General features: G+C 43.2%; 1 protein-coding gene and 2 long non-coding RNA genes across 12 annotated transcripts in view; all 3 read right to left on the reverse strand.

The window, feature by feature from the left end:
• Positions 1 to 27,092, reverse strand: part of LOC118362308 (kinase D-interacting substrate of 220 kDa B-like) — a 126,360-nt gene that overhangs the window by 39,288 nt on the left and 59,980 nt on the right. For all 7 annotated transcript variants that reach the window (XM_052485897.1, XM_052485896.1, XM_052485899.1 and 4 more), the window contains one exon: positions 3,303 to 3,481. In XM_052485897.1, coding sequence (XP_052341857.1) covers positions 3,303 to 3,481 — 179 coding nt within the window. The remainder of the gene's footprint in view (positions 1 to 3,302; positions 3,482 to 27,092) is intronic.
• Positions 1,821 to 3,281, reverse strand: LOC127913586 (uncharacterized). Of its 3 annotated transcripts, none has more exons than XR_008086080.1 (3): positions 2,505 to 3,281; positions 1,948 to 2,175; positions 1,821 to 1,909 (listed from the first exon to the last, which is right to left on the reverse strand). It is a non-coding gene; the product is annotated as an uncharacterized LOC127913586 (long non-coding RNA). The 3 variants fall into 3 exon arrangements; XR_008086082.1 differs by having other exon boundaries at positions 1,832 to 2,023; positions 2,062 to 2,137; XR_008086081.1 differs by having other exon boundaries at positions 1,832 to 2,023; positions 2,062 to 2,175.
• On the reverse strand, positions 16,750 to 17,751 carry LOC127913587 (uncharacterized). Of its 2 annotated transcripts, XR_008086083.1 has the most exons (4): positions 17,359 to 17,456; positions 17,114 to 17,323; positions 16,867 to 16,936; positions 16,763 to 16,831 (listed from the first exon to the last, which is right to left on the reverse strand). It is a non-coding gene; the product is annotated as an uncharacterized LOC127913587 (long non-coding RNA). The 2 variants fall into 2 exon arrangements; XR_008086084.1 differs by having other exon boundaries at positions 16,750 to 16,796; positions 17,114 to 17,751.

The following is a 27,092-nucleotide window of genomic DNA, read 5'->3' on the forward strand; positions in this document are numbered from 1 at the left end:
CACTCACTAGACTATATATACACACACACACTGACTAGACCATATACACACACACACCATATACACACTCACTAGACTATATACACACACACCATATACACACTCACTAGACTATATACACACACACCATATACACACTCACTAGACTATATATATATACACACTCACTAAAGTACATAAACACACCATATACACACTCACTAGACTATATACATACATCATATGTACTCTCAATATACTATATACACACCATATACACACTCACTAGACTATATACACACACACCATAAACACACTCACTAGACTATATACACACACTCACTAGACTATATACACACACCATATACACTCACTATATACACACTCACTAGACTATATACACACACCATATACACTCACTAGACTATATACACACACCATATACACTCACTAGACTATATATACACACACACACTGACTAGACCATATACACACCAGATACACACTCACTAGACTATATACACACCATATACACACTCACTAGACTATATACATACATCATATGTACTCTCAATATACTATATACACACCATATACACACTCACTAGACTATACATACACACACACCATATACACACTCACTAGACCATATACACACTCACTATACTATATATACACACCATATACACACTCACTAGACTATATATACACACCATATACACACTCACTAGACTATATACACACACTCACTAGACTATATACACACACCATATACACACTCACTAGACTATATACACACACTCACTAGACTATATACACACACTCACTAGACTATATACACACAACATATACACACTCACTAGACTATATACATACATCATATGTACTCTCAATATACTATATACACACCATATACACACTCACTAGACTATACATACACATTCACTAGACCATATACACACTCACTATACTATATACACACACCATATACACACTCACTAGACTATATACACACACTCACTAGACTATATACACACACCATATACACACTCACTAGACTATATATACACACTCACTAGACTATATACACACACCATATACACACTCACTAGACTATATACACACACCATAAACACACTCACTAGACTATATATACACACTCTCACTAGACTATATACACACACACACACCATATACACACTCACTAGACTATATACACACACCATATACACACTCAATAGACTATATACACACACTCACTAGACTATATACACACACCATATACACACTCACTAGACTATATACACACACCATATACACGCTCACTAGACTATATTCACACACCATATACACACTCAATAGACTATATACACACACTCACTAGACTATATACACACACCATATACACACTCACTAGACTATATACACACACCATATACACGCTCACTAGACTATATTCACACACCATATACACACTCACTAGACTATATATACACACACTCACTAGACTATATACACACACCATATACACACTCACTAGACTATATATACACACTCACTAGACTATATACACACACCATAAACACACTCACTAGACTATATACACACACCATATACACACACTCACTAGACTATATATACACACTCACTAGACTATATACACACACCATATACACACTCACTAGACTATATACACACACCTTCACATACAATTTGCTGCTGCTACTCTGTTCTTTATTTGACTCTTATTTTTATATGTCCTGATGCCAAGTCACTTTACCCTGCCTTCATGTACATATCTACCTTAAATACATCATTATGTATTTCTGCACATTGGTCTGGTACTGGTAATACCTGTATATAGCTCCACACTGATCTGGTACTGGTAATACCTGTATATAGCTCCACACTGGTCTGGTACTGGTAATACCTGTATATAGCTCCACACTGATCTGGTACTGGTAATACCTGTATATAGCTCCACACTGGTCTGGTACTGGTAATACCTGTATATAGCTCCACACTGGTCTGGTACTGGTAATACCTGTATATAGCTCCACACTGATCTGGTACTGGTAATACCTGTATATAGCTCCACACTGGTCTGGTACTGGTAATACCTGTATATAGCTCCACACTGGTCTGGTACTGGTAATACCTGTATATAGCTCCACACTGGTCTGGTACTGGTAATACCTGTATATAGCTCCACACTGATCTGGTACTGGTAATACCTGTATATATCCACACTGGTCTGGTATATGCCTGTTTAGCTCCACACTGATCTGGTACTGGTAATACCTGTAATAGCTCCACACTGATCTGGTACAGTCATGTGTGCATACATTCTGGTACTGGTACTCCCTGTATATAGCTCCACACTGATCTGGTATCTGGTAACCCATATAGCTCCACTGGTCTGGTACTGGTACTCCTGTATATAGCTCCATGCTGGTACTGGTACCTGTAACTGCTCCAGCTGGTACTGGTAATAGGACTCCACACTGGTCTGGTACTGGTAATACCTGTATATAGCTCCACACTGGTCTGGTACTGGTAATACCTGTATATAGCTCCACACTGGTCTGGTACTGGTAATACCTGTATATAGCTCCACACTGATCTGGTACTGGTAATACCTGTATATAGCTCCACACTGGTCTGGCACTGGTACTCCCTGTATATAGCTCCACACTGGTCTGGTACTGGTACTCCCTGTATATAGCTCCACACTGGTCTGGTACTGGTACTCCCTGTATATAGCTCCACACTGGTCTGGTACTGGTAATACCTGTATATAGCTCCACACTGATCTGGTACTGGTAATACCTGTATATAGCTCCACACTGGTCTGGTACTGGTACTCCCTGTATATAGCTCCACACTGGTCTGGTACTGGTACTCCCTGTATAAAGCTCCATTCTTGTGTATTTTATTTAATTCCTCGTGTTACTATTCAATTTTTAAAGTCTGCATCATTGGGAAGGGCTCATAAACAAGCATTTCAAAGTAAAGTCTACACCAGTTGTATTCTGCACATGACAAATAATTTGATTGAATGATTGATAGATTGAATATCATGACAGAACACTGACATTCATTTTGGGTAATGGCATGTATCCAAAAACAGTCTCACAGTAGGAGTGGTGACATTAATAGGGAAAACTGATCCAGATCATAATGAATAAGATTACATGGACAGGAGGGGCCTGATCCTGGGTCAGCACTGCTACTCTGATATGTTTTATGAATAAGGGCCTATAGGTCTTTGAATTAACTGAGTGTAATAGTGAAAAGTGGTACTTGTGTGTAAATATAAGGACCTGCAATGATCTCGCGGAGTTTGGGGTCCAGGTTGACGGTGCAGGGAAGGAACATCTCCACGTCGCGCGCCGTGAGAACGGGTGTCCGCGAGGACAGGAACACCTCGAAGCTGCGGATGTCCCCGTCGATCTCCAACAGGGGCTCCACGTCTTTAGTGGTGGGGATGTTTTTGGAGATTCTGGAGAAGAGGAAATGAGAGAGAGAGGAAATAGGAGGGAAGATCGTTAAAGATGACACTTAGATAGCTTGTCTATCTCTAGTAGGGGCCGTGCAGCGGTCACCGCTACTCTTGCTGGTCTGGTGTCACAAAAGGAGAGAAGTCCATTTAGTTGGTGACTGATCGCTCCAGTTTGTTATCTGGGTCTGACAGCAGAGGAAGCACAAGAGGATGGCAATCAGAGGTCTGCTGCTCAGACTCATTAAAAAGCTGTGTTGAAATGGGAGCCTTCTGCAAGGATGTTTCAGCTTTGTTTGTAGCCTCGAAGTAAATATATATATTTATGGAGATGTCATTGAACGTTATCTTACAAACAATGCAGGTCCATCCATTACATACAAATGTACGGATGGTGAACCAACTGCTTTGTGAAGTTCTTTCCCCCACAACCACCAGAAAATGGTATCAGATACATTTAACCAGTATTGTCTTTCTTGTTAGAAAAGTTATTCAACCACAGCATAAAACAGCACATATCGTTCATGTGACACCATTCATTCTTATGCAAAGACTCGATACACATTTGAAGCCAAGGAATTCAGTTAAGATAGCATCTTGTGTTGGATATTTATGTGGACATATCATGGCCAGATTGAGCTAATCCAGGAAGTGACGTTGCAGACTAGCTCAGTGCTGCCCCATCTGAGAACATCAAATTGAAGGCCCGACTGGTGTAATGGAGGCAAATATTGGTTCCATAATTGTCTTCAATTTCTTAATTTTTTTTATTTATTAAGATTGCAGTACCGCAGTCAGCCTTGAACTTTGTGGCTTCAATGAGAGGGTGCAGTCGTTCTCCCCTGATCCATTCTAAGGCAGCACTGAATATATTATTAGGTAAAAATGTGAAAAGTACATATCAGTGAAATATATTATTGGAAAAGCACATATCATTATGCATGAGGAACTCAGCATGTCTACACTTTTATGAAAACAAATTCAAATATGACATTTTAGAGAGTGTGGATGGATGTCATAAAAACAAGAAAGAGATCAAACGTTTATGTGACTTGATTTGGTAGGAAAAACTGACAGGAAGCAAACATTACCAACATATATCACTGGTAATCTGTTGATCCATTCAACCCCCATAATAATATAATTCAGACATGAAAATATGAACTGCAGTGAGATTCATGTCTCAGGCCATTCATCATTCATCCGTGTGGGCGTCGGCCTTATCAGATGAATGAGCAGTTTTCTCCAGAACACAGACCTTTCTTTTGCTTATCGTTTTCAACCTCTGTATAATTCTCGGTCTCTGTCTATGTGTTTTAAGTTGTGGGAAAACTGGGATTTGGAGGGAATTTCCCATTGCCTGATCTGTTTTTGGGGAGGAACAGAGGTTGGTCTCTCTGCTGGTTGATTAGCCCCTCACTGCACCATTGTGCTAAGCTAACTGAGGGTGAGTGAGCTCACAGCCTGGCCTGGGCCCAGCTTTGCTGCTGTCAGCTAATCACATTTCTACAGGACGAATTTACTCAATTTGCGGAGGAGAAATCGTTACACAATTGAAGCTCAGATATCTTAATGGCCAGCTGAGCTGAGATCTGCTGGGTTAACAGACTGGGGTTAAGACCTTCCGAGGCATCGTTGTTCTACCCACACAGTGCATACACACACACACAAGCAGGAACACACACACGCAACCAGATGTATAGATGGTTAAATGCTGTTACAGAATCAGTGGTCTCTGCACCTACTGACACACAATCCACAGTCTACAAGCCCCTGACTCAGTAGCAGAGACCAGTGATGATTTGCTCTAGCTCGTGTTCTGGTTAACTGTGCTACTCCACATTTGATCTTGATCAACCTGAGTGAAAAGGGGTCAGAATAGTCTGAACAAGTCTACATAAATTGTTATTAGTGTGGTTCATTTCTGTGTCAATTAAATCATCATGACAAAATAAAGGAAACACTTGAGTAAATGAGGGATAAAGTAGTGTGGTTCCTTCCTGTATAAAAATGACAAGTTGCTCATTATTTTGGCTACCATGGCAAGAGGACGAGATCTCAGTGACTTTGAAAGAGGGGTCTCAAAGGAGCATAGGGGGTTTAAAGAGTGTGTGTGTGTGTGTGTGTGTGTGTGTGTGTCTCAGTCAGTAGATCTCAACCCATTTGAATAATTATGGGAGATTCTGGAGCGTCGCCTGAGACGAGCATTTCTCGTGGAAGAATGGTGTTGCATCCCTCCAATAGAGTTCCAGACACTTGTAGAATCTACACCAAGGTGAATTGAAGCTGTTCTGGCGGTTCGTGGTGGCCCAAAACAAATAAAAGTTTATTGGTTGCTTACACTGTTATGCAGATGTTATAGCAGGTGCAGTGAAACACTTATGTTTCTCGCTCCAACAGTGCAGCAATATCTAGTAATACAATAACAAATCACACATAATCCAAAAGTAAAAATTTAAAAAATTAAGACATCATAAAAGTAATGTCAAAATCCCAAATATAAATCAATATATACCGTGCTTCAGAAAGTATTCACACCCCTTGACTTTGCCCACATTCTGTTGTTACAATTTAAAATGGAGTAAATTTACATTTTGTGTCACTGGACTACAAACACACAACATCCCATAATGACAAAGTGGACTGAGAATTTTCGAAGAAAAAAAATGTGTAACAAATTAATTAAACATGAAATGCTGAAATGTCTTGAGTCAATAAGTATTCAACCCCTTTGCTATTGCAAGCATGAATACATTTCCTTAACAAATCACATACCGTAATAAGTTGCATGGACTCACTCTGTGTGCAATAAGTGTTTAACATGATGTTTTTAATGACTACCTCCTCTCTGTATCCCACACAGATAATTATAAGGTGCCTCAGTCGAACAGTGAATTTCAAACACAGAGTCAACCAAAGACCAGGGAGGTAGCAGTCAAAATTTTGGACACAACAACTCATTCAAAGGTTTTTCTTTCTTTTTTAAAACTATTTTCTACATTGTAGAATAGTGAAGACATCAAAACTATGAAATAACACTTATGAAATCATGTAGTAACCAAAAAAGTGTTAAAAAAATCTAAATATATTTCATATTTGAGATTCCTCAAAGTAGCCACCCTTTGCCTTGATGACACCACTCCTGCATTGTCTTGGCTGTGTGCTTAGGATCGTTGTCCTGTTGGAAGGTGAACCTTCGCCACAGTCTGAGCGCTCTGGAACAGGTTATCATTTGGGATCTCTATGTACTTTGCTCCATTTACCTTTCCCTCGATCCTGACTAAACTCCCAGTCCCTGCCGCTCAAAAACATCCCCACAGAATGATGCTGCCATCACCATGCTTTACCGTAGGGATGGTGCCAGGTTTCATCCAGATGTGAAGCTTGGTATTCAGGCCAAAGAGTTCAATCTTGGTTTCATCAGACCAGAGAATCTTCTTTCTCATGGTCTGAGAGTTCTTTAGGTGCTCCAAGCAAACTGTCATGTGCCTTCAACAGAGAATCTGGCCACTCTACCATAAAGGCGTGATTGGTGGAGTGCTGCAGAGATGGTTGTCCTTCCGGAAGGTTCTCCCATCTCCACAGTGGAACTCTGGAGCTCTGTCAGAGGGACATCGGGTTCTTGGTCACCTCCCTGACTAAAACCCTCCTCCCCCGATTTCTCAGTTAGGCTGGGCGGCCAGCTCAAGGAAGAGCCTTGGTGGTTCCAAGCTTCTTCCATTTAAGAATGATGAGACCACTGTGTTCTTGGGGACCTTCAATGCTACAGAAAGTTTTTGGTACCCTTGCCCAGATCGGTTCCTTCGACAAAAACCTGTTTCTACAACTTGATTGGAGTCCAGCTGTGGTAAATTCAATTGATTGGACATGATTTGGAAAGGCACACACCTGTCTAAATAAGGTCCCACAGATCACAATGCATGTCAGAGCAAAAACCATGCCATGAGGTAGAAGGAATTGTCCATGGAGCCTTTGTGTGCCTTTCCAAATAATTTCCAATCAATTTAATTTACCACAAGTGGACCCCAATCAAGTTGTAGAAACATCAAGAATTATCAACGGAAACAGGATGCACCTGAGCTCCATTTAGAGTCTCATAGCAAAGGCTTTGAATCTGTTTTTTTCTGTTTTTTATTTTTAACACATTAGCAAAAATGCCTAAAAACCTGTTTTTGCTTTTTCATTATGGGGTGTTGTGTGTAGTTTCATGAGGCAAAAAAAAATATTAAATCAATTTTAGAATAAGGCTGTAACGTAATAAAATGTGGAAAAAGGGAAGGAGTCTGAATACTTTCCGAATGCACTGTATATGATGGGATGTATAGACATTATGGACAGTATGCAGATACAGTGGGGCAAAAAAAGTATTTAGTCAGCCACCAATTGTGCAAGTTCTCCCACTTAAAAATATGAGGCCTGTAATTTTCATCATAGGTACACTTCAACTATGACAGACAAAATGGAGAAAAAAAAAATCCAGAAAATTACATTCTAGGATTTTTAATGAATTTATTTGCAAATTATGGTGGAAAATAAGTATTTGGTCAATGACAAAAGTTTATCTCAATACTTTGTTATATACCCTTTGTTGGCAATGACAGAGGTCAAACGTTTTATGCAAGTCTTCACAAGGTTTTCACACACTGTTGCTGGTATTTTGGCCCATTCCTCCATGCAGATCTCCTCTAGAGCACTGATGTTTTGCGGCTGTTGCTGTGCAACACGACTTTCAACTCCCTCCAAAGATTTTCTATGGGGTTGAGATCTGGAGACTGGCTTGGCCAATCCAGGACCTTGAAATGCTTCTTACGAAGCCACTCCTTCGTTGCCCGGGCGGTGTGTTTGGAATCATTGTCATGCTGAAAGACCCAGCCACGTTTCATCTTCAATACCCTTGCTGATGGAAGGAGGTTTTCACTCAAAATCTCACGATACATGGCCCCATTCATTCTTTCCTTTACACGGATCAGTCGTCCTGGTCCCTTTGCAGAAAAACAGCCCCAAAGCATGATGTTTCCACCCCCATGCTTCACAGTAGGTATGGTGTTCTTTGGATGCAACTCAGCATTCTTTGTCCTCCAAACACAACGAGTTGAGTTTTTACCAAAAAGTTATATTTTGGTTTCATCTGACCATATGACATTCTCCCAATCTTCTTCTGGATCATCCAAATGCTCTCTAGCAAACTTCAGATCGGCCTGGACATGTACTGGCTTAAGCAGGGGGACACGTCTGGCACTGCAGGATTTGAGTCCCTGGCGGCGTAGTGTGTTACTGATGGTAGGCTTTGTTACTTTGGTCCCAGCTCTCTGCAGGTCATTCTAGGTCCCCCCTTGTGGCTCTGGGATTTTGCTCACCGTTCTTGTGATCATTTTGACCCCACGTGGTGAGATCTTGTGTGGAGCCCCAGATCGAGGGAGATTATCAGTGGTCTTGTATGTCTTCCATTTCCTAATAATTGCTCCCACAGTTGATTTCTTCAAACCAAGCTGCTTACCTATTGCTTTTACACTGATAACAAGTTCAAACAGGTTCCATTACTACAGTTAACAAGTGGAGGACAGAGGAGCCTCTTAAAGAAGAAGTTACAGGTCTGTGAGAGCCCCAAATCTTGCTTGTTTGTAGGTGACCAAATACTTATTTTCCACCATAATTTGCAAAACATATCATAAAAAATCCTACAATGTGATTTTCTGGATTGTTTTTTTCTCATTTTGTCTGTCATAGCTCTACAGGCCTCTCTAGTCTATTTAAGTGGGAGAACTTGCACAATTGGTGGTTGACTAAATACTTTTTTGCCCCACTGTATACTATATAATCTATCTGTAGAACACGTAGGATAGAATAGTACATGTACAGAAATAGTTGAACAGAATAGGCCTTAACTACAATTCAGTATATACATATGAAATTAGTAAAACAGCACGTAAACATTATTAAAGTGATCAGTGTTCCATTATTAAAATGACTAGTGTTGCATGTCTATGTACAGTTGAAGTCGGAAGTTTACATACACCTTAGCCAAATACATTTAAACTCAGTTTTTCACAATTACTGACATTTAATCCTAGTAATCCTATTTAATCCCTGTTATAGGTCAGCTGGGATCACCACTTTATTTTAAGAATGTGAAATGTCAGAATAATAGTAGAGAGAATGATTTATTTCAGCTTTTATTTCTTTCATCACATTCCCAGTGGGTCAGAAGTTTACATACACTCAATTAGTATTTGGTAGCATTGCCTTAAAATTGTTTAACTTGGGTCAACCGTTTCAGGAAGTCTTCCACAAGCAATCGGTTGAAGAGCATGCACTTAGCTTTACTAGCATTTAAAAGCAGTTGAGGCCACGGAAGGAGTGTTATATGGCGTTGAAGCTCGTTTGGAGGTTTGTTAGCAGTGTTCAAAGAAGGGCCAGATGCAAACAGAATGGTGTCGTCTGCGTAGAGGTGGATCAGAGAATCACCAGCAGCAAGAGCGACATCATTGATATACACCGAGAAAAGAGTCGGCCCGAGAATTGAGCCCAGTGATAGCCCCATAGAGACAGCCAGAGGTCCGGAAAACAGGCCCTCGGATTTGACACACTGAACTCCTTTCTGAGAAGTAGTTGATGAACCAGGCGAGGGAGTCATTTGAGAAGCCAAGGCTATTGAGTCTGCCGATAAGAATGCTGTGATTGCAGTGGGTCTAGAATGTTGGGTAAGGTGGAGGTGATATGATCCTTAACCAGCCTCTCAAAGCACTTCATGATGACAGCAGTGAGTGCTACAGGGCGATAGTCATTTAGTTCAGTTACCTTCACTTTCTTGGGTACAGGAATCATGGTAGACATCTTGAAGCAAGTGGGGACAGCAGACTGGGATAGGGAGAGATTGAATATGTCTGGAAACACTCCAGCCAGCTGGTCTGCACATGCCCTGAAGACAAGGCTAGGGATATCGTCTGGACCTGCAGCCTTGCGAGAGTTAACACGCTTAAATGTCTAACTCATGTTGGCCACGGAGAATGAGAGCTCATAGTCCTCTGGAACGGCCCACGTCAGTGGCAATGTGTTATCCTCGAAGCGGGCAAAGAAGGTGTTTAGCTTGTCCGGGAGCAAGACGTCAGTGTCTGTGACGTGGCTGGTTTTCCATTTAGAATCCGTGATTGTTTGGAGTTCCAGCCACATACTGTATGTCTCGTGTCTGAGCAGTTGAATTGCGACTCCACTTTGTACTGACATTTTTCCTGTTTGATTTCCTTACGGAGGGCATAACTGGACTGTTTGTATTCAACTATATTCGCAATTCGTATTCAACCATATTCTTGCCGTGGTTAAATGCAGTGGTTCGTGCTTTTAGCTTTGCACGAATGCTGCCATCTATCCACAGTTTTTGGTTTTGATAGTTTTTAAATCGTCACAGTGGGAACAAGATCCCTTCTTGATGAACTCAGTCACTGTGTCAGTGTATACATCAATGTTATTCTCAGAGGCAACCCAGAACATATCCCAGTCCACGTGATCAAAACCATCTTGAAGCATGAATTCTCATTGGTCAGATCAGCGTTGAATAGACCTTGGCATGTGTACTTCCTGTTTGAGTTTCTACCTATAGGAAAGGAGGAGCAGAATGGAGTCGTGATCTGATTTGCCGAAGGGAGGGTGGGGGATGGCCTCGTAGCCATCCCGGAAGGGAGAGTCATAATGGTCAAGAGTTTTTGAAGCGAGCGTACTGCAGGTAATGTGTTCGGTAGCTTTTTCCTCAGACTTGCTTTATTAAAGTCCCACGGCCACAGGGTATGCGGTTTCCAGTTTACACAAAGTCTAGTGCAGTTCCTTGAGAACCGTTGTGGTTTCGGCTTGGGTGGGAATTTACACAGCTGTAACCATGACCGAAGAGAATTCTCTCAGGAGGTAATGTGATTGGCATTTGATTGTGAGGGTAGCCTAGTGTTTAGAGCGTTGGACTAGTAACCGAAGTTACTAGTCCAAATCCCCGAGCTGACAAGGTACAAATCTGTCGTTCTGCCCCTGAACAGGCAGTTAACCCACTGTTCCTAGGCCGTCATTGAAAATAAGAATTTGCCTAGTTAAATAAAGGTAAAATAAAGGTAAAATAAAAAAAAATACTAGCTCGGGTGAACAAAAAGACTTGAGTTCCTGTACATTTCCACAATCACACCATGAGGAGTTATTTATGAAACATACACCTTCACCTTTCTTCTTCCCTGAGAGTTCTTTATTTATTCCTATCCGCACAATGCACTGAAAACCCAGCTGGCTGTATGGACGGGGACAGTACTGTATATCCAGAGAGCCATTATTCTGTGAAACAGAGTATGTTACAGTCTCTGATGTCTCTCTGGACTTATAATTTGAGGAATAACAAACATAAATAAATAAAATATTGCAAAGTTGCTTTTGGAGCCAGAAACAGAGCCGTAATGTCTATCGACACCATCTTGATACTCTTATCTCACTACCAAACACATGGTCCACTACCAAACACACACAGTCTCAAACATACAAAACACACACAGTCTCAAACATACAAAACACACAGCCCACTACCAAACACACACAGTCTCAAACATACAAAACACACAGCCCACTCCCAAACACACAGCCTCAAACATACAAAACACACGGTCCACTACCAAACACACGCAGTCTCAAACATACAAAACACACAGCCCACTCCCAAACACACACAGGCTCAAACATACTAAACACACAATGTCCACCAACGTTCCTTCTAAACTGCTACGCTGCGCAGAAGAGATGCTACGCTGCGCAGAAGAGATGCTACGCTGCGCAGAAGAGATGCCACGCTGCGCAGAAGAGATGCCACGTTGCGCAGAAGAGATGCCACGTTGCGCAGAAGAAATGCCACGCTGCGCAGAAGAGATGCCACGCTGCGCAGAAGAGATGCCACGCTGCGCAGAAGAGATGCTACGCTGCGCAGAAGAGATGCTACGCTGCGCAGAAGAGATGCTACGCTGCGCAGAAGAGATGCCACGCTGCGCAGAAGAGATGCCACGCTGCGCAGAAGAGATGCCACGCTGCGCAGAAGAAATGCTACGCTGCGCAGAAGAAATGCTACGCTGCGCAGAAGAAATGCTACACTGCGCAGAGATGCAAGAGATTGCATTTCATTAAGTTTGCCCCATTAGTTTGCACTATAGATCAAAGTTTTTTATGTGATCGAATCAACATTATAGCAGCCCCTTTTCAATGCAACAAACCAAAACAAATCTAACTTTGCAAGATTGAGTCTCTGATTTTGTTGTAGGCAGAGTCAGAGCGCAATGGAGTAGAATTCAATGAAGTAGAATTCTATAGGCAGGGCAGCCAAAGAGCGACCTTCAATCGCCCGCAAGTGAATGCGCAAGTTAGTGAGTTATTAGCCCAGTTATAGATAAGCACAAAACATGTATGCTACATTTCAAGCTGTCTTTGAAAAGCCAGTCAAGTAAAAAGCTTATGTCTTAATTAAAAAGGGCAGTGTTCTATTTTGATACAGGCTTGAATATGAAAATAAGCCAATATGCAGAGGTGTAGCCTAATGTCTAATTCTCTGTATGGTAATACTCATTAATTGTATTTTGTAAAGTGGTTTCTTACATCATACAACACAATCTACAGTCAACTATTTGGCCCGTGGTATTACAGTCCAAGTAATACTTAATGAATGTCAAGCCATTAATTGTTAAAACGTCTCATGCAGTGTAGGCCTGCATTGAACACCACATTTAGGCTACTGTAGGTTATACTATGGAAATCAAAAGCTATTTCCATGTGAAAATGTTATGGGATTTACTCCATTGGTTTTGTTGGTAGGCCTATACTATTCCCAAATAGACACAATAGCCCATTGGCTACTGTCTAAAACTGTAGGGGTACAGCCTCAGCGTTCACTGGAAATACTCGCGGGAAATTGCATAAAATTCGCACAATGTTCAAGTTTCTGCTCACAAGACCTAAAATTGGCTCAGTGCTCTATGAAAATTGAGGGAACATTGGTGTCCACTACCACACACACCTGGGATGCTCAGTGCCGATGGGGATTTCCATAGATAGATGCATGGTAATGAGGGAATGTGATTTTGACTCCATTTCCCTCACGCTGAGAGCCTTGTGCTGTTCAGCAGTCCAGCTTGGCTCTATGTTTATTTGTGTGCTCAAATACGGAGAACAACAGGAGCCAGTGACACACACACACACACACACACACACACACACACACGCCACTGAGGGGGACAGTGGTTACACAGAGTACATACTCCACTACTGCCCATCTATCTAAAGAATCTTAAGTGATGCGTTGTCTTTCTTAAGAAAGCCCAGTTTAAAAAGATTATGCCAAAGAATGGCAAATGAATGTGGCCACACAAACATATTCTGAATCCTTCCCCTCAGAAGTCACTGATTATGAATGTTTTATATCAAAAAATGGATGTTTTACATTATTTTGAGTATTAACTCCCTATAACACGTATTTCACACAATACTTTTTAAAAGGACCAAAGAGTATGGTCTGCTTCCCGTTTTCATTTTTGCCCTGGAAAATATATTGGAATACTGGTATCGTCACAGCCCTAGAGGAGAGTCAAGCATACTTTTACTGAGATAGAGCTACACATGTCAGTACTTAGAGGAGTCTTCTATTGACTCTGGTACATTGAGGCTCACAGCACACATGATGTTACCAGCATCTTCCAAAGACAACTAGAAGGGCCTGCATGGACTAAGTAAATGCATCCATCACTGTGGCACCGAAACCCCATTCCTAGCATTCATTCACACCAGGCTGTCTAGTTGGAACTGTCTGCTGGCAGCCACAAGGGACTGAGCCACCCAAACGTCATCCCTCTTCATACCAGTGGCCATGTTCTGATAATAGCACAGGTCAGGGAAATCAGACAGGTTCACATGATGGCATGGGTTTATTATCTGGTGTAACACTCCCAAGTGGCTCAGTGTTCTAAGGCACTGCATCTTAGTGCTAGAGGGGTCACTACAGACCCTGATTCGATCCCGGGCTGTATTACAACCGGCCATGATCGGGAGTCCCATAGGGCGGCGCACAATTGGCCCAGCGTTGTCTGGGTTAGGAGGGGAGGGTTTGGCCGGGGTAGGCCGTCATTGTAAAATAAGAATTTGTTCTTAACTAACTGGCCTAGTTGAATAAAGGTTAACTAAAACACATTAAACGCCATCCAACATGTTAACCATCCTACGGTGGCACGAAGAGTGCCCTTTTAATTGCTACCAAACGTGCGAAAGGGACACTTCAAGAGACAGATTTTCAGTCAATTGAGGAAGAGTGGTTGGCCTTGACATTAAGTCATCGATGTAAATAGCTTTTGACACCGGTGGAGGGAGATAGGCAATCGAAAAAAAAAGCCACTCCTATCAGGCCATCTTTCATGAGACTGACAAGCTGGAGGATTGCACTTTGGCGAGTCCAGACGCCGACATGTTACTTTTAAAAGGCTGTAGACAGTGAAATAAAGCACGTCAGGATTCCTGTAGCCGGTTTCTCACAATAGCCCCATTGATGGGATTTTGCGTTACAAGTACAGGCTCTTATGCACTGTCTCTGTGTTGCAGCGCCTAGTGCTTGGGAGGTTTCTAGGCTTCTCCAAATGCTAATCGATCCCAAAGCTGGCTCAGCGAGCCTTTCTTCTCCTCAAACACTCCCACATACTGCAGCTGATGAGAAAGAGAACATTTCTCCCTCAATTCCTCCCCCCTCTCCTCCCTCTGCAGGCGCTGAATGTGCCACTTGACTTTGCTTACAGCCACCCTCTGTGTGTGGACCACGTGCGGATGCCCCACAATGAGGCTCAAAGCATTTCCATAAAGGGGCCCGGAGAGAAGCGAAATGCCAACACACATTTGTTTTTCGGGGGGCCATAAAGAGAAAGAATGTTCGGCTGTGAAGAGAACAACAGTCGTCAGTCACAATGGTGAGCCCGGGTCTTGGTGCTTTCCTCAGGCCGACGGGCAGTCGGGAGAACTAGAAAAGGACGGACAGGCCTCTAACCAACAGACGGACAGGCTGGAGCGTGGCCTCATAGCGACACCACTCCAGAGTGGAGTATTATTGTGCGAGAGGAGCTTACCAAGCCCTGGCTACATAAAAGCAGAGAACAAATATGTTTTCACTTGAGATGACACCATGTTTTCCTCTACTTAAACTGTGGTTTCTTCGGCTGAATTCTGAAGAGTTATTTACAGAATTATGCGTTCTTTGCTTGGGTCTCGTCTTCTCTCCACTATGCCAGCGGACATTAAAAGAGATTTTGCTTTTCATATACATTCGTGTCAAAGTTTAAGCCTGTAATTCCATTCCTATGTACTAAGCCGGACCTTTGCATTTGAAATGGACCACAGAGAAATGCAGCGTAATAAGAAACATACCACTCTGATAAAACGCTGCAGCCTTGGAATGGCCTCTCTGAAATGGGGTTGGGATTCAGAATTTCTCTGAAATGATTAAACTCATCTGTACACAAACCGTCCCGTTCCAGACCTCAAAAACCTTAGCTGAACCCTTCATTCAAGGGAGATAAACTCAATTCCTGACAAACCCTGTACAGGATATTAGGAAACTGGGCCCAGTTTGATGATTTATGTAAAAGGGAACATTTTGGACTCCAGTCCACTGCTGACTGTGGCTAAATGGTAATAAAATGAGGCATTCCTGACATGAATTGAGCTGAGAAGTCAGTCAATGTGGGTGTTTGATGCGTGTCAGGATGGAGACGGTATATGAGAAGTCAAACATCCGGACCGAGCCCATGTCCTAAATCACCCATGAGTGATTCATGCAAACCTTCTCGGTAAATAAAGTTAGTTATTTTCTAGCAAAACCATGAAAACAGCCCCGACAGGTAATCCTTTCCTTAACATCAATGAGGAGGAGATACCTCAGACACAGGATGACCTGGTGAAGAGTCAGACAGAATCATAAAGAGAGAGATGGTTTTATTTGGTGATGATTCAGTTCTGCACCTCGCCGCTATTCACCTTCCCGTCTGGGAAAGAGGGGCCAGCTAAGAGCAGGATTCTCAAGAATAAGTTCTCAAGAATGATTCCAAGTATAACTCGTCAACCAAGTACTCTGTACCAGAGTACAGATACAGTGGCTGCATAACTACGGTCAGAGTAAGAAGCAGCTTTTACATGCTTGTGGTGAAAGAAACCTTGTTCTTTTTAAAACCAGATCGAGGACTTTCCAGAAAAGACTTCTGAGAAGAGTTGCCATTTTCACCACCAGGCTTTCCTCTACACACCTTTATCTCTAGTGACCATCCTTTCCTCTACACACCTTTATCTCTAGTGACCATCCTTTCCTCTACACACCTTTATCTCTAGTGACCATCCTTTCCTTTACACACCTTTATCTCTAGTGACCATCCTTTCCTCTACACACCTTTATCTCTAGTGACCATCCTTTCCTCTACACACCTTTATCTCTAGTGACCATCCTTTCCTTTACACACCTTTATCTCTAGTGACCATCCTTTCTTCTACACACCTTTATTTCTAGTGACCATCCTTTCCCATCTACACACCTTTATCTCTAGTGACCATCCTTTCCTCTACACACCTTTATCTCTAGTGACCATCCTTTCCTTTACACACCTTTATCTCTAGTGACCATCCTTTCCTCTACACACCTTTATCTCTAGTGACCATCCTTTCCTCTACACACCTTTATCTCTAGTGACCATCCTTTCCTCTACACACCTTTATCTCTAGTGACCATCCTTTCCTCTACACACCTTTATCTCTAGTGACCATCCTTTCCTCTACACACCTTTATCTCTAGTGACCATCCTTTCCTCTACACACCTTTATCTCTAGTGACCATCCTTTCCTCCACACACCTTTATCTCTAGTGACCATCCTTTCCTCTACACACCTTTATCTCTAGTGACCATCCTTTCCTCTACACACCTTTATCTCTAGTGACCATCCTTTCCTCCACACACCTTTATCTCTAGTGACCATCCTTTCCTCCACACACCTTTATCTCTAGTGACCATCCTTTCCTCTATGCTTGCTTGCCCCCATTTTACCTTTGTGGGCCTGGGTGCCATCTCAACGTTAGAGGGGGTTGAATGTGCACTAGGCCCTGTGACAAGGAAGTCACCCTGACCCTCGCAGCCCAGCACTTCTATTTATAATACCCCTGCCACCTTCTCCCACTCACGGCACAATAGAGAGGGAGGGAGATCACTGACATGTCCACAGGCACATCCAGAGAGACAGACGCCAGCATTAACATGCTCACTCACCCACACAAATGCTCATGGGCTCACCACACACTAGCATATACAATAGCAGACAAAGCAAAAGTGATAACCGTGTAATCACACAGTGTAGTCACAGGTTTAAAAAATAAGCACAACATATAACTGGGCAGTTTGATTCCTTATGTTCTCATTATGCTGTTTAGTCTTTCCTTGATTTACATCATTTTATATCACTGTCGGCTATACAGCCGATTACAGACTCATTTTCAGCCGGGTACTTTTTCCACTTAAATTAACTAGGCCACTTTTCAATTCGCTAGTCAGAAAAAAAAAGGTCTGCTGAGCCCTCTCCCGCTAGAATGAATGATATGCATCTTCTGGCGATCTATTGATAGACCTGATGTCTGTCACGCCTCTAGGTACCTGGGTGTGTGTGTTGTGTGAGCTGTGGTTGTAGTCTAATTTCTTTACGTGGAGGGAGAGAGCATGAATTTGCACGTCCCATATAGTGTGTTAACGACGAGTCGAAATCCACTTAACCGATTGTTTTCCGTGACATTCATTGACTTTCTTTCGTATGGAGTCCGACATTAACGATGGCCCAGGGCCAGTAAAAACACGTGCTGGGCCAGAGCATCTCATCAGTCAACTTTCATGGGCATTTTTGCATTCCAGTTCAACATTTACCTGCTCTGCCACAGTCTACCATTGAAGACCAACACCCGTAAATGTCATGCTATTTGATATATGATTGGCCGTTCATTCAAGCACCACCATACCATCATGCGAGTCACAACTTCTCGAGCAGTACAAGTAGATGCACACGCAAGCTGTCCAGAGGTTCTACTCACTGAGCTTATTTATTTTAGGCAAAGGGATTTATAAAAGTAAACCTTCAATTGTGAACATACTAGAAATATGCTGACTGCTGTTGATAGTCTGCAAAAACAAAAGCTATAAAAAAGACACCTGACATTCCTAGTCTACTATAGCCATGTTGATGTCTCTCTGGAACGTTCCTCTTAGTCCTCTAGAGTCGGTATCTGCGGCCCCGCGGAAACCTAATTGGCATAATAAAACAATTCCCATCCAAATCAGTCAGTTAAAACTAGAGAATTCAGGTGTTTTTGCATGTTGTTTTTTTTTGCATGTATTTTCCTGCGTCTCAATCCACGGCATCCGCTGATGTCAACCTTCCTCATCTGCTGTGAAAAGCCACAGATATAGAGCGGTGTTTGTCAGACCATGAGACGTACCGAAAATCGGTCTTCTTACGACAACATTCGGTCCAAACAGTTTGGACTACAAAACTATTATGACCCCTCTAATGAAACATGAGACTCTCACAAACACAGTGGTATTCCGTTTACATCAGGGGACTCGTCTGAAGTCGATCCATCCGATGTGACAACTTCAGTAGCGTCGGAACAGTTTGGGATACACACAAATACAGTATTACTCCTCTGTTTGTCTCACAAACATGTATATGTTGGTTGTTTTCCACCACTACAAGCCTCACAAGACAAGTCTCAAGGTAGACAGGTACATGAAGTATATATGTAGATAGTTTAGTGCCTAAAATAAGGGGTTAAATACATTTTTAAAAATTGCTTCCTGATATTTGTTAGAGCTCTCAGATGTAGGACAGACACTTCAGAACATACTTCCTTTAGAATTTTTGGGGACGATCTGTTTATCCATATGAAGCTGTTATTTAATGCATTTGCATTGGCTAATAGCAGTAAAGCCAAATTCAATGTTTCAAATATATTTTTAATATATTTTACCTTAATATATTTTACATCCCCCAACCTGAACCCTAGCTTGACTCGTTTATTAAAGGTGTTGAACTGACTGAATTAAGACGATCTCATATAACCTTCCCATTCATAAATTATACAACGCACTTATATATCCATGGTATTGCATTGGGAAAACTAAAGATCTCGTTTGTATTTTCGATATGAAGTTCATCAGGACTTGCCAGACAGTGATGTTAAAGTGAGTTACTCTTCAGTAGTCTACCGAATTGAATCGGTAAGAGAGCTGTTCATTTGGCTCCCTCATTTGCGTAATGGTAGGCTTTTTGGCGATTATCTACAGATAAATGAAGAAAACATTTGATGAATATGGTGAATCCTCCTCACTGCAGGAACAATAGTTATGCTAGTGGAGACAGCATCACGCTGGTCCAAAATATGATAAAAGAAAACAGATTGTATTGTTTTAAAAGCAAAAATTATACTTATATGGCATTTTGAAAGATACTGATATACATTACATGGCCAAAAAGTGTGTGGATACCAGGTCATTCTAAAATCATGGGCATTAATATGGAGTTGGTCCCCCCTTTGCTGCTATAACAGCCTCCACTCTACTGGGAAAGCTTTCCACTAGATGTTGGAACATTGCTGCGGGGACTTGCTTCCATTCAGCCACAAGAGCATTTGTGAGGTAGGACACTGATGTTGGGCGATTAGGCCTGGCTCGCAGCCAGCGTTCCAATTCATCCCAAAGTTATCCGATAGGGTTGAGGTCAGGGCTCTGTGCAGGCCAGTCAAGTTCTTCCACATCGATCTCGACAAACCATTTCTGTATGAACCTCGCTTTGTGCATGGAGGCATTGTCATGCTGAAACAGAAAAGGGCTTTCCCCCGGGCCTCCCGAGTTGTGCAGTAGTCTAAGGCTCTGCATCACATTGCTAGCTGTGCCACTAGAGATTCTGGGTTCGAGTCCAAGCTCTGTCGTGACCGGGAGACCCATGGGACGGCGCACAATTGGCCCAGCATCATCCGGGTTAGGGGAGGGTTTGGCCGGCAGGGATGTCCTTGTCCCATTGCGCACTAGCATCTCCTGTGGTGGGCCGGGCGAAGTTCACTGACACGGTCACCAGGTGCACAGTGTTTCCTCCGACACATTGGTGCGGCTGACTCCCGGGTTGTAGGCATTGTGTCAAGGAGCAGTGCGGCTTGGTTGGGTTGTGTTTCGGAGAACGCACGGCTCTCGACCTTCGCCTCTCCCGAGTCTGTACAGGAGTTGCAGCGATGAGACAAGACTGTAACTACCAATTGGATACCATGAAATTGGGGAGAAAATGGGGTAAAATATAAAAAAGAAAAGGGCTTTCCCCAAACTGTTGCCACAAAGTTGGAAGCACTAGAATGTCATTGTAGAGTGTAGCATGAAGATTTCCCTTCACTGGAAATAAGGGGCCTAGCCCGAACCATGAAAAACAGCCCCAGACCATTATTACTCCTCCACAAAACTTACAGTTCACACCATGCATTCGGGCAGGTAGCGTTCTCCTGGCATCTGCCAAACCCAGATTTGTCCGTCGGACTGCCAGATGGGGAAGCATAATTCATCACTTCAGAGAATGCGTTTCCACAGCTCCAGAGTCGGCAAGCTTTACACCACTCCAGCCCACACTTAGCATTGCGCATGGTGATCTTAGTCTTGTGTGTGGCTGCTCGGCCCATTTAATGCAACACCCAATGAACAGTTATTTTGCTAACATTGCTTCCAGAGGCAGTTTGGAACCCGGTAGTGAGTGTTGCAACCAAGAACAGACGATTTTTACACGCTACATGTTTCAGCACTCTGCGGTCCCGTTCTGTGAGCTTTTGTGGCCTACCACTTTGCAGCTGAGCCGTTGTTGCTCCTAGACGTTTCCACTTCACAATAACAGCACTTACATTTGACCGGGGCAACTCTAGCAGGGTGGACATTTGACAAACTTACTTGTTGGAAAGGTGGCATCCTATGACAGTGCCTCGTTGAAAGTCACTGAGCTCTTCAATAAGGCAATTCTACTGCCAATGTTTGTCTATGTAGATTGCATGGCTGTGTGCTCCATTGTATACACCTGTCAGCAACGGGTGAGGCTGAAATAGCCAAATCCACTAATTTGAAGGGGTGTCCACATACTTTTTTATATATAGTGTAGGTCTACTGATTTAATCAAAGCATTGACTATGGAGTAATGGGGGAGCATTGCTGGCTACTTTTTCTATTTGGCTGGCTACTCCATGTGCTTGTGGAAAACACTGTTTAATCTGAAAACAGTCTGGATCTCTTGTTTCAAAGTGTTTAATTAAGTTCAACTTATGAAATAATGAAAGGGCTCAAAGTGGATTTAATAACAAGGAATGCTACATAACAGACCCTTTTCCATCACATAGCTATTAAAGAAATGCTCCGGAACTTTGGCAACTTCTAAGTACTTTTTAAACCTCCTGCCTTGGGCTGGATGTGTCAATGTGTACTTCATACATGCATCATCTACTCTATGAGCAGAATTACTGTTTTACCTCAATTAGCCACGAAATCCCTAGTTTGAAAGAGACTGTTTTTCTGGAAGCTGTGCCACACCATTTTCCCTCCATTTTCCCCCACGTGGGCCAGCCCCCTAGCAATTCAATTTCTAGCCAATGAGCTTCAGCCCCCCCAGCCATTTGAGTGACAGCTAGCAAGATGCACACACAGCAGAGAGAGAGAGAGAGCGAGAGAGAGCAATGACGTGGTGCGCATATCTGCATATATGTGACTCGGGGACCACTTTAGGCTCGTGAGCAGTACTTTTAGAACTACTGGCTAAAACCTATAGAAAAGTACCAGAGAACATCTTTAACCACCAGAGTATGTAGTTGGACATGTGGCATCCAAGTGCTGCCTCATCTGTGCCGCTTCATCTCCACAAAAAACAAACACTGATATCAGGGACTCAACTCAACAAAGGTTGGGCCTGTGGACATCGACCACAGCTCTGTACTAAATTGCTTTTATCACATTTTGAGCCATAGACTCTGTGTACATTTAGTTTCCTCTGTGGGAGCCTGGTGGAGCTCGTCTAACTTCTGCTGATTCATCCCTTAGTCACAACGGTCCAACACCTGAGGGATGTGTGTAGCTAACACACCCACACCCGGGCCCTGGTGCTTCTCACATCTTCACACACAGAACAGATGGGTAGTGCTGGACCAGTCCAGGGCTGTTCCCACTGGAAAAACATGTCCATATGAGAGGCGAGGGCAGAGTACGCCTCAGTGAAACATCACCACCTGGACTGACCAACACTCTCAGCCCACCAGAGAGAAAACATGCCCATATGAGAGGCGAGGGCAGAGTACGCCTCAGTGAAACATCACCACCTGGACTGACCAACACTCTCAGCCCACCAGAGAGAAAACATGTCCATATGAGAGGCGAGGGCAGAGTACGCCTCAGTGAAACATCACCACCTGGACTGACCAACACTCTCACCCACCAGAGAGAAAACATGTCCATATGACTCTCAGCCCACCAGAGAGAAAACATGTCCATATGAGAGGCGAGGGCAGAGTACGCCTCAGTGAAACATCACCACCTGGACTGACCAACACTCTCAGCCCACCAGAGAGAAAACATGCCCATATGAGAGGCGAGGGCAGAGTACGCCTCAGTGAAACATCACCACCTGGACTGACCAACACTCTCAGCCCACCAGAGAGAAAACATGCCCATATGAGAGGCGAGGGCAGAGTACGCCTCAGTGAAACATCACCACCTGGACTGACCAACACTCTCAGCCCACCAGAGAGAAAACATGTCCATATGAGAGGCGAGGGCAGAGTACGCCTCAGTGAAACATCACCACCTGGACTGACCAACACTCTCAGCCCACCAGAGAGAAAACATGTCCATATGAGAGGCGAGGGCAGAGTACGCCTCAGTGAAACATCACCACCTGGACTGACCAACACTCTCAGCCCACCAGAGAGAAAACATGTCCATATGAGAGGCGAGGGAGCAGAGTACGCCTCAGAGTACGCCTCAGTGAAACATCACCACCTGGACTGACCAACACTCTCAGCCCACCAGAGAGAAAACATGTCCATATGAGAGGCGAGGGCAGAGTACGCCTCAGTGAAACATCACCACCTGGACTGACCAACACTCTCAGCCCACCAGAGAGAAAACATGTCCATATGAGAGGCGAGGGCAGAGTACGCCTCAGTGAAACATCACCACCTGGACTGACCAACACTCTCAGCCCACCAGAGAGAAAACATGTCCATATGAGAGGCGAGGGCAGAGTACGCCTCAGTGAAACATCACCACCTGGACTGACCAACACTCTCAGCCCACCAGAGAGAAAACATGCCCATATGAGAGGCGAGGGCAGAGTACGCCTCAGTGAAACATCACCACCTGGACTGACCAACACTCTCAGCCCACCAGAGAGAAAACATGCTTTACTACCAGGTGGACACTGGACACAGCAACAACCAGGGAATAGGGCATTAAATTGGTCGCTGCTCGAACACTTTTCTGTTCAGCACTTGTACCAATACTCTGGGAATCACTTATAAATTATGAAATAGACTTACCAGTCCCAGTAGTCGCTGGAACCTATAGTCAGAGTGCCATGTCAACGTGCCAACAATCATGGTTTATGAGGACACCTAATATTGACAGGGGGTATTCACATCAGCCACAATTGTAGTCCTGTAGACTTCATAATAGCTCTGTATAGAGGTCCCTTTACACTCTCCATCCTCCCTATCTGGAGGTCATACGGTTTGGCACAGGCACTGTGTGGACTCAATAAAGAGCTCCCTATCAGAGATAGACCACACTCTATTGGGAAATGGCTTTTCAGCAGCTTTATAATTTAGAGCGCTTTAGGGCCTCTTGGCAAATAACGGCAGCACTATTGAATTACAACAGTACTCTTTTCCACCAAAATGCCTCCTGAAGGATTTAGCTCAGGGACAAAAGGATCCCTCTGAGGGAAAAGGCGACAGGGAGAAAAGTGTTTTTCTACTGTTAGCAGTGCAATCAAGATTTTACAGACAAATTGTGTACGTGATGGAAATATAGTATTAACAATAGCGTACCGAGGGAGAAAAGCAAAAAAACATCCAAGGGCATCGAAGTTCAAAAGTGTTCCAGGAAAAAAAGCTACTCTTCTTTTGTGGCCAAGTATTTAGAAGCTTATTAGGATTTTACATAAAGAGAATCACACACATTCTCTTTAGAAAGCGCTTTTATCTCAACACGTAATTGCGATGAAATTACAATAATTGTCCCAATTAAAGTAATCCCGAATGAACAGTATGTCATCTTAATGTTTCAGTACTTGGGAGAAGAGGCTTCCTAATTAGCCCAAATTGCCTTGCCCGTATTCATTTCAAGTGTCATTAGTTAAAAGTTTTGAAGCGCTCAGAGAATCGCCTGAATGCCTGGATCCGGGCATGTCTCTGAGAGGCCAATTGTTCGCTGGATCAATGAGGGAGGGGAGGATCGTGACAGCGGCAGATTCAGAGAGAGCAGAACATATAGACGAAAGCATCAGAGTTAAATACCTTCCTGCTAAAGAGAATAGCCAGGGACAGCTTAGTGATGGAGGCCTCTGGCCAAGCAATAACGCCTAGCTGGAAGTTTAAGAAACATTGTTCTTGTACTGGGATGTTGTAATCTATATAAACGTAACATATGTTGGTCCCATGTTTCATGAGCTGAAGTTAAACAACAAAAAATACATACGCACAAAAAGCTTATATCTCTCAAAGTTTGTGCACAAATTTGTTTACATCCCTGTTAGTGAGCATTTCTCCATTGCCAAGATAATCCATCCAGCTGACAGGTGTGGCATATCAAGAAGTGGATGAAACAGCATGCTCATTACACAGGTGCGCCTTGTGCTGGGGGCAATAAAAAGCAACTTTAAATTGTGCAGTTCTGTCACAATGCCACAGATTTCTCAAGTTTTGAAGGAGCGTGCAATTGGCATGCTGACTAGAGAATTTGGCAGAAGCACAACTGGCCTCACAACCGCAGACCAGGTGTGACCACACCAGCCCAGGACCTCCACATCTGGTTACTTCACCTGCAAGATTGTCTGAAGGGGTGTGGAAGGGAATAATGAGGAATATTTCTGTCTGTAATAAAGCCCTTTGTGGGGAAAACTCATTCCGATTGGCTGCACCCCTGCCGAGTCATGTGAAATCCATAGATTGAATTTATTTCAATTGACTGATTTCCTAATATAAATATAAAAATATAAAAAATATAAAATATAAAATCTGACATTGTATTTTTGATCAGTATAATTCATTGAATTAGTAAAAACAATGTTTCCTATGTGTAATAATAAATAAATGCAAAAATGTATTGCAACATGCTCTCAGTGTAAAGGAACTATTGGTTTGCCTTAACCCAGAAACTGAATACAGTTTTTGAATAGTGTGATGTTGTGAGAGACAGAACGAGCCATGGAGAGACATATGGGCCAAGGCTTTATAGAGTAGTCGAGAAAATTATTTTTGGTGCTTGACACGCATTCCTGGCCTTCTGTTTCCAGTGAGGGGCTGTATGTATGTGTGTGTGTGTGTGTGTGTGTGTGTGTGTGTGTGTGTGTGTGTGTGTGTGTGTGTGTATGAAAGTACCTTGCTTGTGTCTCAGGGTCTGATTAATTACAGTGATCCTCAGAGGAGCAGGGGGTGACATATGTTCCTGTGCCGCACTGCTCCTGTGTGAGAGTTTGGAGGCTTGGAGGTGTGTGTGGAGGGCACAGGGAGACAGGGGGGCTCAGGTACTGAGCCAGGCCTGTGCGTGTACTGCAGGGGCATCCTGGCATAGACAGGGCACCAGATGTCAGAGCAGACCCAGGACCCAGTCCGGCTTGAAGGACTGACCAAACAACACTTTTCAAGCTAAAAATTAAATTGGAGCTCCCGAAATAGACTCCCAGAGGATCTGACTGGGCTCAAACTTCCCCACAGATCCCGGATACCGACAGCCGGAAATCTCTACTCGTGTTCTTTTGTGATCGCCAAAATAGTTTCCATTTGCTGCTTTCCGGAAGCTTGCTTTTTTTGGTGAGATGCTGAACATAACATACCACTCTCAAGTACTGATCTGAAGATATGTATTCCTGGTCTGAGAAAAACCCCAAACAAAACCCAGCAGCAGTTATTCATCAGTACAACGACCAGAGGGACCCTGATTCACATCTCTATTAAAAAGTGAAATGAGAAGGCTGCTTAGAGCCCTTTACACCACTCACAGACTCTCAAGACTCTAATTCAATTTGATCAAAACAACAGTAACAGGCCATCTTAATTCAAATAGTAAACCTGACAGCTATAAATACTGTAATTCTCAGAAACACTTCCGGAAGTGCGTTCGGCAGGCACTGTACGCTGGCTCGCAAGTGAGACAAATATGTTGGCCTTTGCTGTGTGTGTGTGTGTGTGTGTGTGTGTGTGTGTGTGTGTGTGTGTGAGTGTGTGTGTCTATGGTTTGGGGCTTTTAACTATTTTGATAGCCTGTTGGTGTGATAACAGGAAAGCACAAAGCATGTGTCTGAGAAGTCAGACATG

Source organism: Oncorhynchus keta, chromosome 29 (assembly GCF_023373465.1).
Source record: "Oncorhynchus keta strain PuntledgeMale-10-30-2019 chromosome 29, Oket_V2, whole genome shotgun sequence".
NCBI classification, from domain to species: Eukaryota; Metazoa; Chordata; class Actinopteri; order Salmoniformes; family Salmonidae; genus Oncorhynchus; species Oncorhynchus keta.